The sequence below is a fragment of the Myotis nattereri genome, assembly GCF_964212035.1.
Source record: "Myotis nattereri genome assembly, chromosome: 3".
Classification (NCBI taxonomy): Eukaryota; Metazoa; Chordata; class Mammalia; order Chiroptera; family Vespertilionidae; genus Myotis; species Myotis nattereri.
This window is the reverse complement of record NC_138077.1, coordinates 43,509,243-43,522,828: the sequence shown is the minus strand read 5'-3', so window position 1 is coordinate 43,522,828 and position 13,586 is coordinate 43,509,243. Positions and strand designations below refer to the sequence as shown.

The window sequence follows — 13,586 nt, the reverse complement described above, 5'->3', positions numbered from 1 at the left end:
TTTTTCTTCTTCTCTTTCCTTTTCAATCTCTGTCTCAGAGTAAACCTGCCAGGAGCTGTAACTGTCCTTGGTACAGGGGCTGGCACAACACTCTGCTCTTGGACCTCCCAGAAGCTACACCTCACAACCAACAGTTGAATTGTTTAAAATATACTCATGCCTACCTTTAAAGACACTTAACTGAGTCTATGGTGGAGCCTGGGCATCTAACATTTTTAAACTCCTCAAATAATTCTGATGTGTCCCTATGGAGTTGAAATCAGCCCGTTGTGGCGGAAACAGTGGCAATGTCACAAGGACAGAGATCGCTGTAAGATATCCCAGGCTAGGCCTGTACTGGGCATAGATTGCATCAGTCCCCTATTTATGCTACAGCACTGACAGCTCATCCCTCTTCCCTCATCCTCTTGGTTCCTCCACACACTTTTCCTCTCCCTACTGTCCACTCTTGTCTTCCTTTTGGGCCACCAGAAATTAAATCAGGCCCTGGAAAGGTTTCCATCCTTCTCTGCTGAACTTGCCTTTCCAAAGCTTGAGGATTGGGCTAACTCATTGGGTAAATGGGCAAGTAACTGGTAGACTGTTGGGTAAAGTTCATGTTTTTCCAACAATAGTAGTGTGAATAGGGACTACATGCTGTTAACTGCTGTCTTTCCTGCCTTTCCTGAATCCTATTCTTAACATCATCTGGAAAAGCACCAATTTAAAAATCCATTCTTGACCAGCCGGCTCAGTGATTGAGCATCAACCTATGAACCAGGAGGTCACAGTTTGATTCCTGCTCAGGGCACATGTCCAGGTTGATCCCCAATGGGGGACATGCAGGAGGCAGCCAATCAATGATTCTCTCTCATTGATGTTTCTGTCTCTCTCTCCCTCTCCCTTCCTCTCTGAAATCAATAAAAATATATTTTAAAGATAAAATAAAATCCATTCTTTTCAGCTCTATGTAGTAATCAAGCATTAAAATAGTCTCCCTTCCTATGTTAAAAAAAAAGTTGAAATTATACAATGCTTCACAGATATACTTCCAAGTGGACATGATTACATCCCAACCATACTTGCTCTCGGTTGGACACATAGTAACACAGGAATGCCAGACAGGCTCACATTCATATGTCTTTTTATAGTGAAACTACTTTATGAAGTTTGGTAGGTTTTATGTTTAACCAAGGTGTACATTTTTGATATGATGTTTTATTCTTGAAGAGATGATAGTACTTTTTAGAAAGCAGTTTATGGTATACTGTTTTAGAAAACAGTTTTGATAATGTAATTTATTCTCTATCCATATGTTTTTATTGATTTCAGAGCGGGAATCATCTATGGGCTGCCTCCTGCACTTCCCTTAATGGGGATCAAGCCTGCCACCTGGGCATGTGCCCTGACTTGGAATTGAATCGTGACCTCCTGGCTCATGGGTTAATGCTCAACTACTGAGCCACACCAGCTAGGCATATATTTATTCTTTTATGCAAACTTTAAGAATCATTCTATTGAGTTATTTTTAAAAAATATAACAATAAGGGTTCTGATTAGAAATTTATATATAATGTACATATATGGAAATATTTTTATGCTTTAAATATTATATCATTGGCTCTCTCTCCTAATTAAGGTCTTATTTTATGTTCTTCAATAAAATATTATATTATCTTCATAAAGGTCTTATATTTTCTAGGAATTTTTTAACAGCTTTAATGAGGCATAATTTACCTTATAAAGTTATGCAACCATCTCCATAAATCAGTCTTAGGACTTGTTCACTACTATAAAAAGTGCCCCCATAACTTTTTGCAGCTAGCCACCAGCCTTAGGCAACCACAGATCTTTCCATCTCTATACATTTTTCTTTTCTGGACCTATACTTTAAACAGCATCATACAACAGGTAATCTTTCGCATCTAGCTTCTTTCAGTTAGCGTCGTGTTTTCGAGGCTCATCTGTAGCAGGCATCAGAAGTTTGTTCCTTTTTTTGCTGAGTAGTGTTCCATTGTATGGCTATGCCACATTTTCCTTATCTGTTCATCAATTGATGGATATTCAGATTGTTTCCAGTTTTGAGTTCTTATGAATAATGCTGCTATGAATATTCATATAAGTTTTATATAGCTATATGTTTTCATTTCTCTTGGATGGATTCCTAGGAGTAAAATTGCTGGGTTGAACAATAAGTTTATGCTCTTTTTAATAAACTGTCAAACTGATTTCTAAAGATGATGTGCTGTTTTACATTCTCCGGGATCCAGTTACTCCACATCATCACCAACATTTGATATCGATGTCTTTTCTATGATAGTCATTTTAGGGGTCTGTATTAGTTATATATAGCTGCATAACAAATTCCCCCAAAATTCAGCTGCTTAAAGTCAAACATTTTTTAAAGGTTACAGTTTCTGTGGGTCAGGAATCTGGGCATGGTTAGCTAAATCCTCATTTAGGATTTCACATAACGTTACATTCAGGTGTTGTGGGAGCTGTATTCATCTCAAGGCTAGACTGAGAGAGAGGATCTTCTTCCAAGCTCCTGCGGGTGTCTGCAGGATTCCGTTCCTTATGGCCCATTAAACTGAGGGCCTCAGTTCCTCTCGGGCTGTTGGCTGAAAGCCTCCTTCAGCTCTTTGTCACATGGGCTTCACCAAAGGGCAGCTGGCTGTCATCAGAGTGAGGAAGTGAGAGAGCAAGAGAGGGTGAGATTTTTGTACTTTAGTCCCAGAAATGAGGTTGATTAGAATCTGCCTATACATTCATTGTGGTTTGAATTTGCATTTCCTTAATGACTAATGGTGTTAAACATCTTTTCACATGCTTATTAGCCATGTGTATATCCTCTTTGGTGAAATAACCATTAAAGTTTTGTCCATTTAAAAAATTAGGTTGTTTGCCCTCTTATTATTGAGTCATCAGAGTCCTTTATATATTGTGGATACAGATACTTATTAGATATTTGTTTTCATATTGTATTAGTTTTTCTATTGCTTTGATAATAAATTACCACAAGTTTAGTTTAAATAACACACATTTATTTTTTACTGATCTATAGGTCAAAAGTTCAGTAGGGGTCTTACTGGGCTAAAATCTAGGTGTCAGCAGCTTCACTCCTTGCTGGAGGTTGTAGGGGAGAACCCATTGTTGGTGGAATTCAGTACCTTGCGTTGTAGGACCAAGGTCCCTGTGTTCTTGCTGGTTGTAAACTGGGGGCTGTCCCTAGTTCTAGAGGCCACGGTGTTTCTTGGTTCTTGGTCCCCTTCCTCCTTCTTCAAAGCCACATCATCACCAATAGGTTGAGTCTTTTCCATGTTGTAACTTCCTGATCCTTTCTCATGAAATCTCTCCCTCACTATATAGCCAGGAAGGTTTCTCTCTTTTAAGAACTCTTATGACTGGACTATGCCAACCTAGATAATACAGGATAATCTCTGCGTCTCGAGGTCCTTAACCTTAATCACATCTGTAGAGTCCCTTTGCCATGTAAGATAATAAATTCATAAATTCTGGGGATTAGGAAGTGGACATTTGGTGGAGGTGGTGGAGTGGGCATACATATTTTCTTTCAATCTATGACTTATCATTTCATTTTCTTAATGATGGTTTTTGAAGTACAGAATTTTTTTAATTTTAACACAATCTAATTAATTGATTGATTTTTCTTTCATGGATCATTCTAAAAACACTTCACCTAACTCAAGGTCACAAAGGTTTAACCTATTTTCTAGAAATAGGTTAAATAGGTTTTCTTCTAGAAATTTTTATAGTTTTAGCGCTTCAATTTATGATCCATTTTGAGTTAATTTTTAAAAAATGTATTTTTATTGATTTCAGAGAGGAAGGGAGAGGGAGAGAGAGATAGAAACATCAATGATGAGAGAGAATCATCCACCAGCTGCCTCCTGTACCCCCCACCCCCACCCCCACTGGGGACCAAGCCCGCAACCCAGGCATGTGTCCTAACTGGGAATCAAACCATGACCTCCTGGTTCATAGGTTGACGCTCAACAACTGAGCTATGCCAGCTGGGCTAATTTTTATATATGGTGTTAGATAAGGATTTAAGTGTATTTACTTTTTGCATATGGATATCCAGTTGTCTCAGCAAACACATTTGTTGAAAAAAATCTTATTTTTTCTCTCAGTGAATTGTTTTGGCACCTTTGTTGAAAAGCAATTGGCCGTAATTTTAAGGATTTATTTCTGATCTCTCAGTTCTCTTCCATTGATTTGTATGTCTATCCTTGCACCAATATCACACTCTTCTTTTCTAGGTATTTTTAAGTCTTTGTTACTATTAGGAATCAAGTTAAAATTACCTTGAATCTAAAATATTATTAACGCAGAGCTATTTTCCTTAAAATGACTGACAGATTAATATTTAATCTATTATAAAATTGGAATAATAGGAAAATGCTGCTTTATGCTTCAATTAGGTAACTTGAAATTGCTTTGGAGCCATTAAATTTTTATGGAACTAAGTTGCAAAGATGTTAGAGACTTTGGTATTCATGTTATATTAAATATCTTATTGAACAGTATTTAATTTTGTACTTTGAAATTGAACAATTATCGTTATTACTAGAGGCCTGTTGCACGAAGAGATTCGCGCAACAGGCCTTCCCTTCCCTCGGCTGCTGGCACTGGTTTTCCTCTGGCACCCGGGACCCAGGCCTTCGCTCCGGCCGGGCTCGGGCCAGAGCCCCCCGCCAGCCATCAGGCCTCGCGGATCCTCTGATCCCGGGGCCGTGAGGACTCGTGGCTCTGCCCATCCCGGGGCCGTGAGGCCTCGTGGCTCTGCTTGGTGCCGGGACTGTGAGGCCTCGCTGCTCGGCAGGCTTGGGGTATGTTTAGCTTCGCTCCACTGCTTGGAGCCTAGTGTGCAAATTAACCGCCATCTTTTTTGGCGGTTAATTTGCATATCGCCCTGATTAGCCAATGGGAAGCGAAGTGAAGGTACGGTCAATTACCCTTTTGTCTTTTATTAGATAGGATTATTTACTCATTTTCTCTTAGTCTAAGTAACATTTCCAAAGATCTGATTTTCCTTCTTATTTCTTCCAGATCAGTCTCTAGAGTCCCGTAGACTCTTTAACAAGCCAGTGCAGAGCTTGCCCAACATGGACTCTATTTTCAGTGAAGCCCTTCTGAAGATGCGGAAGCAGCACCCTGGGTGCCTTTCTCAGGAGACTTGTGTCCGGGCAGTCCAGGCTGCCGCACAGTGTCCCTATGAGGTGGGCATCAAGAAGGAGGCGGAGCTGTTTATGTACCTTCGGCAGTCGGGGCAGGCTAGAGCCCTGCAGTATGCTTTCTTGGCCGAGAGGAATGCAAATAAGTGGTCAGTTCCCTCTGGAGCATCCTGGAAAACGGCGTCGGCACGGCCCATCTCCTCAGTGGGCGTTCTCGGTAAGAACATGGGGTGGTTAAGTCATTCTCCAAATCTGCACATGTGAAGTGCTACTACCATTTGCTTAGGGCCACTGGGTTCCAGGGTCTATGCTAGATATATTACATGTGTTAGCTAGCTTAATTTTCACCCCGGCCTATTAACTATCTTTTTTACATGTGAGGCCTAGAGACACTAACCTCAAGAAGGAGCTAAATAAACACAAGTGATGTAAGAGTCTGACACTAGATCTGTCTGAATCTGGACTCTGGGCATTTTTCACTCATCCCATCATCTTCTTTGTTTGAATCTGTCACTCCTGAATTTCCCAACAATGATTATTATTTGTACCACATTTTAAGGTGTGTCCTGTCACGCTTACAGCTAGGAATTTGGAATGAAGTTTCTATCTTTCTGGTCCCTGGAACCATTTCCTTCTCCTAGTTCAAAACCAACTATCCTCAAATCCATCTGAACCTTGAAACAGGGGCTTACCTTCTTTTGAAGCTGGAATTTTTCCAAACAAATGTCTTCCTTTCTCAGAAGCTAGTTCTCTGATTGGCTTCTTTGGGCCACTTTCTTAAGCTTCACTTGCTCTTAGTCTTGACCCAAGAATGATCTTTTGTGGATTTTAAACCTTGTGAAATGGGAAGCAAAATGTTATATGCTTCAGCTCGTGTACAGTCTTTTGGGGGAAGAGGTTCATAGTTTATTAAAAGCATCTACTTACTTTTTTTTTTTTTTTAAGCATTGACTTTCTTAACCCCCACCTGGCTCTTTAGCACCCAACCCAACCTGGAGAGAAAAAGCCCACTCTATGCATCTTCTTAGTGTTATCTCAGTCAATTTTTAGTATAAAATAGTTGGTTTTTAAAATTTTTCAATTACATTTGACATACAATATATAGGTTTAAGGTGTACAACATAGTGACTAGATATTTATATAACTTACAAAGTGATAACCCTGGTAAGTCTAGTACCCATATGATAGTGGTACATACTACATACAATGGAATACTACTCAGTCATAAAAAAAATGAAATCTTGCCATGTGTGACAACATGAATGAACCTAGACGGTTATGCTAAGGGAGATAAGTCAGACAGAGAAAAACAAATGTCATATGATTTTACTTATATGTAGAATCTGAAAAATAAAATAAATGAACAAACAAAACAGAAACAAACTCATATTTACAGACAACATTTTGATGGTTGCCAGATGGAAGGGGTATTGGAGAGATGGGTGAAAAAGGGGAAGGGACAAGGGTCAGCAAATTTTTTCTGTAAAGTTCCAGATAATGAATATTTTAGGCTTTGTGGGCTGTAGGGTCTCTGTTGCAACTACCCAACTCTGCTATTGAGCACAAAAACAGCCACAGAGAACACAAAAACAAATTAGCATGATTGTGTTCCAATAAAACTTTATTTATAAACACTGAAATGTGAATTTGATATAATTTTATGTGTGATAAAATATTATTCTTTTTTTTTTTTTTTTTTTTGGTTTTTCAACTGTTTAAAACCTGAAAACATTTTTAGCTTGTAGGCAATACAGAAGCAGGTAGTGGGCCAGATTTGGTCTTTAGGGCCTTTAAGATCTCCTCCAAGGCCTCAGAGTTGTTCTCTGCATTTTCTATCTACAGGTGATAATGAGGCATCTTGTAGGGGATTTTATGGGCCAATCATAGATCCTACACATACCCCTCAACCATTTTAGTGTCCAGAATTAGTCATAGGATACAAAGGATGTGGAAAATACAGTCTCTTATGAGTTCAGGAGGAAAATGAAACGAAATGGGGAAGGGACAGCAACATCTTTGCCATTGAATAGTTTTCTATTCCTCTTGCCTTTGCTTAAGACATTATTCCATTTTCTTTTCCTTCTCCAACCTGTATAGTTCAATTTCCTCAATTTTACCCACTTCAATATGTTCTTTCTTCAAATATCTTTATATTGAAGCTTTTCTTGAGTCATTCAACCAAATATAATCTCTTTCCTTTGAATCATAAAATAAATTTAAACTTCTCAACTCACATCATTTACTTTACCTTATAGGATGGATATTTGTGAACTTTTCTTCATTCCACTACTAGATTATAGGCTCCCTGAGGAGTGGTACTTTTCATATTTTTTAACAGTTTTATTGAGATGTAACTCATCTCTATATATAAAAGCCTAAGCAACCAAGTGACAGAATGACCAGTTGTTATGATGCTCACTGACCACCAGGGGTAGACGCTCAACACAGGAGCTGCCCCGTGGTAGTCAGTGCACTACCACAGTGGGAGCGCTACTCAGCTAACCAACTGGCGCCAGATGCAGGGCTCACAGCTGGTGAGTGTCGCTGGGGATTGACTGGGTACAAGCCCATGGCAGGCACAGTGGGTCCAGGATGAGCGGAGCGGCAGACAGGAGCAGCAGGCAGCGTTGCACTGCCAGTTTCGGCCCAATCCCCGAAAGCCACACCAAAGGATCCCACCAGTGCACGAATCTGTGCACCGGGCCTCTAGCATACCATAAAATTCTTTTAAAGAGTATAGTTCAATGTAACATAGTATAGCAGCTATGGAAAACAGCATGGCAGTTCCTCAAAAAAATAAAAATAGAGTTACCATATGATCCAGAAATTCCACCTCTTAGTATATACCCGAAAGAATTGAAAGCAGGGACTCGATTAGATATATGTACACTCATGTTTATAGCAGCATCATTCACAATAGCCTAAAGTAGAAACAATTCAAATGTCCATCAGTGGATGAATGAATTAACAAAATGTGGTGTATACAGACAATGCAATATTATTCCGGCTTAAAAAGGTAGGAAATTCTGACACATAATAAAACCAACATAGATGAATCTGAAGGATATTATGCTAAGTGAAATAAGCTAGTCACAAAAGAACAACTTCTTTATGGTTCTACTTACATATGAGTTACCTAAAGTAGTCAAAATCATAGAGATAGAAAGTAGAATGGTGGTCACCAGTGGCTGGAGGGAGGAAGGAATGGAGATTTATGGTTGAATGGGTACAGAGTTTGTTTTTCAAAATGAAAAGAGTTCTGGAGATGGATGCACAACAATGTGAATGTACTTAATACACTAAACTATACACGGATGTAAACTTTACAGGTATTTTATCACAATTAACATTTTAAACAAATATATATAGTAACAATGTCACCAAAAGAGAATACACTTCAATGATTTTTAGATATTGACAAAGTTGTGCAACCATTGCCACAATCAATTTTGGAACATTTTCATCACCCTGAAGAGAAACCCTGTATCCATTAGCAGTTATTACTCATTGTCCTTCCCCCAGCTCTTGGCAACCGCTAACCCACTTTCTGTCTCCATGGATTTGCCTGATCTGGACATTTCATATAAATGGAATCACATACCATGTGGTCGTTTGTGTCCAGCTTCTTAAACTTGGCATAATATTTTTAAGGTTTTTCCATATTGTAGCATATGTCAGTGCTTCATTGCTTTTTACAGGTGAATAATATTCCACTATTTGGATATACCACATATTGTTTATCCATTCATCAATTGATGGACATTTGGGTTGTTTCCACTTTCTGGCTATTTTGAATAATGCTGCTCTGAACACTTAGGTGCAAGTTTTGTGTGGACACATGTCTTCAATTCCCTTAGGGATATATGTACATGTCCCCAGCTGCCCATCTCCCTTTCTCCCTAGTTAGAAGTGAAATTGCTGGCAACTCCATATTTAACATTTGAGGAACTTCCAAACTGTTTTTCCACAGCAACTGTACTATTTTATAATCTGCCAGCAATGCATCAGGTTTCCAATTTCTCCACATCTTCACCAGAACTTGTTCTTGTCTTTTTAATTATAGCTAACCTAGTGAGTATAAAGTGGCAGCTCATTGTGGTTTTGATTTGAATTTCCTTAGTGACTATTGATGTTAGGCATCTCTTTCTATGCTTTTTGGGCATTTGTATATCTTCTTTGGAGAAATCTTTATTAGACCCTTTGTCTAATTTTAAATTGAGTTGTCCTTTTTTGCTGTTAATCCTCAGTGGTATTTTTTCCATTGATTTTTAGAGAGAGTAGAAGAGAGGGGGAGAGACAAAGAGAGAGAAACATTGATGTGAGAGAGAGACATTGATTGCTTGTCTCCAGCATGCGCCCCAACTGGGGCTGGGGATTGAGCCTGCAACCAAGTTACATGCCCTTGACTGGAATCAAACCCAATACCCATTAGGCCAGGGTCTAATGCTCTCTATCCAGTAAGCCAAACCAGCTAGAGAAAATTGAGTTATCTTTTTATTGTTGAGTTTAAGAGTTCTTTATATATTCTGATACAAATCCCTTATCAGATTTGTGATTTGCAAATCTATGATTTACAAATATTTTCTCCCATTCTGTGGGTTTGTTTTTTTACTTCTTTAATAATGTCCTTTGAAGCACAAAAGTCTTAAATTTTGGTGATGTCCAATTTATCTATTTTTTATTTTGTTGCTTGTGCTTTTTGTTTCATATCTAAGAAATTATTGCCTAGGTCATGAGATTTACTCATAAGGATTTTATTGTTTTAGCTCTCCAGTCTGTTATCCATTTTGAATTAATTTTTGTATATGGTATGAGGTAGGGGTTCAACTGCATTCTATTGCATTTGGATATCCAGTTGTCCCAGTACCATTTGTTGAAAAGACTATTCTTTCTCCCATTGAATTATCTTGCAAATCTTGTCAAAAATTGGCCATAAGTGTAAGAGTTTATTACAGGACTCTTGATTCTATTCCATTGATCCGTATGTCTGTCTTTATGCCAGTACCACACTTTCTTGAACACTTTAGCTTTGTCATAAGTTTTAAAAGTAGGAAGAGTGAGTTCTTCAACTTTTGTTCTTATTCTTCAATATCATTTTTGTTACTCTGGATTCTTTGTATTTGTACACAAATTTTAGGATCAGCTTGTTAGTTTCTGCAGGGAAAAATAACAGTTGGATTTTTGATAGGGATTGCACTGAATCTGCGGATCTATTTGGGTAGTATTGCCATCTTAAATTGTTAAGCCTTCTGAATAATGTACGTGAGATTCTTTGCATATATTTGGGTCTTCTTTAATTTCTTTCAATACTGTTTTGGGATTTTAGTGTACAGGTTTTACAATTCTTCATTTAATTTATTCTGAAGTATCTTATTCTTTTTGATGCTATTGTAAGCAGAATTGTTTTCTTAATTTCGTATTCAGATTGCCCATTGCTAGTGTGTAGAAATACAATTGATTTTTGTATCCTGCAACTTTGCTGAACTTGTTTATTAATTCTAATAGTACGTGTAAATCCTACTTATTGTTATGTACTCTAAAGTACTTAGCACAGTGTCTAGCTTTAACTAGTATTGAATCCATGTATATTCCTTGAATTGATCTCTTTAAATGCCACATTGCCACAGAAGCCTTGCATCCACTGAATAATTTTACAGTTCTCAATACCATTGAATCATTTTATTTTCTCCTTTACTCTTATTTACAGGCTTGGGAACAATGGGTCGAGGCATTGTCATTTCTCTTGCAAAGGCCAAGATTCCTGTGATTGCCGTAGAATCAGACAAGAAACAGCTAGAAACTGCTAACAAGATAATAACCTCCTTCTTTGTAAGGGAAGGCTTGAAAATGCAGCAGAGTGGCCACACTTGGTCAGGACCAAAACCCAGGTTAACTACATCTTTGAAGGAGCTTAGTAGTGTAGATTTAGTCATTGAAGCAGTATTTGAGGAAATGAATCTGAAGAAGCGGGTCTTTGCTGAACTGTCAGCTGTGTGCAAGCCAGAAGCTTTTTTGTGCACCAATACGTCAGCCCTGGACATTGATGAGATTGCTTCATCCACTGATCGTCCTCACTTGGTCATTGGCACCCATTTCTTCTCACCAGCTCATGTCATGAAGTTGTTAGAGGTTATTCCCAGCCGATACTCTTCCCCCACTACTATTGCCACTGTTATGAACTTATCAAAAAAGATAAAAAAATTTGGAGTAGTTGTAGGCAATTGTTTTGGATTTGTTGGGAATCGAATGTTGAATCCTTATTACAATCAGTCGTATTTCTTATTGGAAGACGGCAGTAAGCCAGAGGAGATTGATGAGGTGCTGGAGGACTTTGGTTTCAAAATGGGACCTTTTAGAGTGTCCGATCTTGCTGGGTTAGATGTGGGTTGGAAATCTCGAAAGGGGCAAGGTCTTACTGGACCTATGTTGCCTCCAGGGACTCCTGCCCGAAAGCGAGGCAACAGGAGATATTGCCCAATTCCTGATATGCTCTGTGAATCAGGACGATTTGGCCAGAAGACAGGTGAGGGTTGGTACCAATATGACAAGCCATTGGGTAGGATTCACAAACCTGATCCCTGGATTTCCAAACTTCTGTCACAGTACAGGGAAACCTATCAGATTGAACCACGTATCATTAGCAAGGATGAGATTCTTGAGCGCTGCTTATATTCGCTCATTAATGAAGCATTCCGTATCTTGGGAGACGGGATAGCTGCCAGCCCAGAGCACATTGATGTTATCTATTTACATGGGTATGGATGGCCAAGGCACAAGGGTGGGCCCATGTTCTATGCTTCCACAGTTGGGTTGCCCACAGTGCTAGAGAAGTTGCAGAAATACTACAGGCAGAATCCTGATATTCCCCAACTAGAGCCTTGTGACTATCTGAAAAAATTGGCTTCCGAAGGAAACCCTCCTCTGAAAGAATGGCAAAGGTTGGCAGGACCCCCCAGCAGTAAATTGTGATTCAGCCTTTCAGATTATGCCTCTCAGGCTGGCATTAGGTCATGCCCACTGAGCATTAAATTTAAACCCAAAGGTCCAAAGTAAGATTGCTCTGAAATACAAAGCTAAAGAAATAATCAGCTAAGCCTCCTCTTTGGGTCTTCTGCCTGATGATTCTAATGGGTCAAATATTCATTAATGTGCTTCCTATGCCTCTGAATCTGTCCCTACCAGATAAACGATTCCAATCCCAATGAATAAACTCACGTGAATACCTTTATAGCTAAGAAAAGAGCCTCAGGAATAAGTTGAGGTTCCCAAGTGCTTTTATCATTGGAGAAATATGTAATCAATTAACAACTGATAAAAGCAACTAAGTTATAAATTAACTTTGACCCCCTTCAGCCTCACACACATAGCACTAATAGGAAATCTTACGGATCCTTCATTCAATAAACATTCATTGGGCCTCCCCTGAGCATCTTGCCCAGCACTTGACAGACCTAGAGCCCAGGCGGGCATTAATCCAGCATGGATGCCTGTGATGGAGTTCAGTCCATAGTGTCAGTCATGTAATGGAGACAGTTGTCAGGGTTGAGTCAGCAGTGAAGGTCATTGTGAGTGAGCATGAAAAGCTGCCCAAGGGAAGGCAGAGTGTCAAAGATAGAACAGAGTTGAAGTTATAGGCAAGACCCAGTTGGGAATTGGTGAGGAGCCATGTACTTCAGACCAGAATGGGGAACTCAGAGCAGCTTGGCCTGTCATGCTCAGTGTATCGCTTCTGTCCAAGGCCCACTCACACATGTTCACAGTTGTGCTTGCTGCCTGCAAGGGGCTCAGTAATGTTTGTTGATAATTACCTGGAGATCAGGGGATGTCCTGGTCTTTCTTTACTCTTCTATTCATGGAGAAATAATAGTAGTATGTTGTTGACTTAGTGTAAGAAGGGTTCTTAGAGAACAACTAACCTTCTCTGATTCTGTCCTTGATTTAGATTCTGTAATGATGCCAGTTTTCCTATCATGATAAGCCTTTGTGTTATTGGGTGTGAAAACGGTTGCGTCTTGAAAAATCCAAAATTATTATAAAACAAATTTTTTATAATTTTGTTATAATTATAAGACTTCTCTTTTAATGTTTTGTGTGGTTGGTTGACAGTTGGGGGGTTGGTCAACACAGAAACTCGTACACAGATGTTTTCATCAGAATTATTCATAATAGCCCCAAATTGGAAACAAAGTAAATGTCCATCACTGATGGGTGGATAAACAGAGGGCAGAATAGCCATACAATAGACTATTCAGCCATAAAAAGAGATGAAGTACTGATACATGCTACAACATGATGGACCTTGAAAATATTTTACTAAGTGAAAGAACCCAGTTACAAAGGCCACATATTGTATGAACATTTATATGAAATGTTCAGAATAGGCAAATCTATAGCAACAGAAAGCAGATA

The 13,586-nt window shown here is 39.0% G+C and overlaps 1 protein-coding gene across 3 annotated transcripts in view; it reads left to right on the top strand.

Moving 5' to 3' along the window:
* The window catches only part of EHHADH (enoyl-CoA hydratase and 3-hydroxyacyl CoA dehydrogenase), a gene marked incomplete at its 3' end in the record, with an annotated part of 45,470 nt that extends 33,324 nt beyond the window's left edge, over window positions 1–12,146 (top strand). For all 3 annotated transcript variants that reach the window (XM_081086234.1, XM_081086232.1, XM_081086233.1), the window contains 2 exons: window positions 5,053–5,394; window positions 10,885–12,146. In XM_081086234.1, the coding sequence (XP_080942360.1) occupies window positions 5,053–5,394; window positions 10,885–12,146 (1,604 nt within the window). The remainder of the gene's footprint in view (window positions 1–5,052; window positions 5,395–10,884) is intronic.
* Window positions 12,147–13,586: the final 1,440 nt, after the last annotated feature.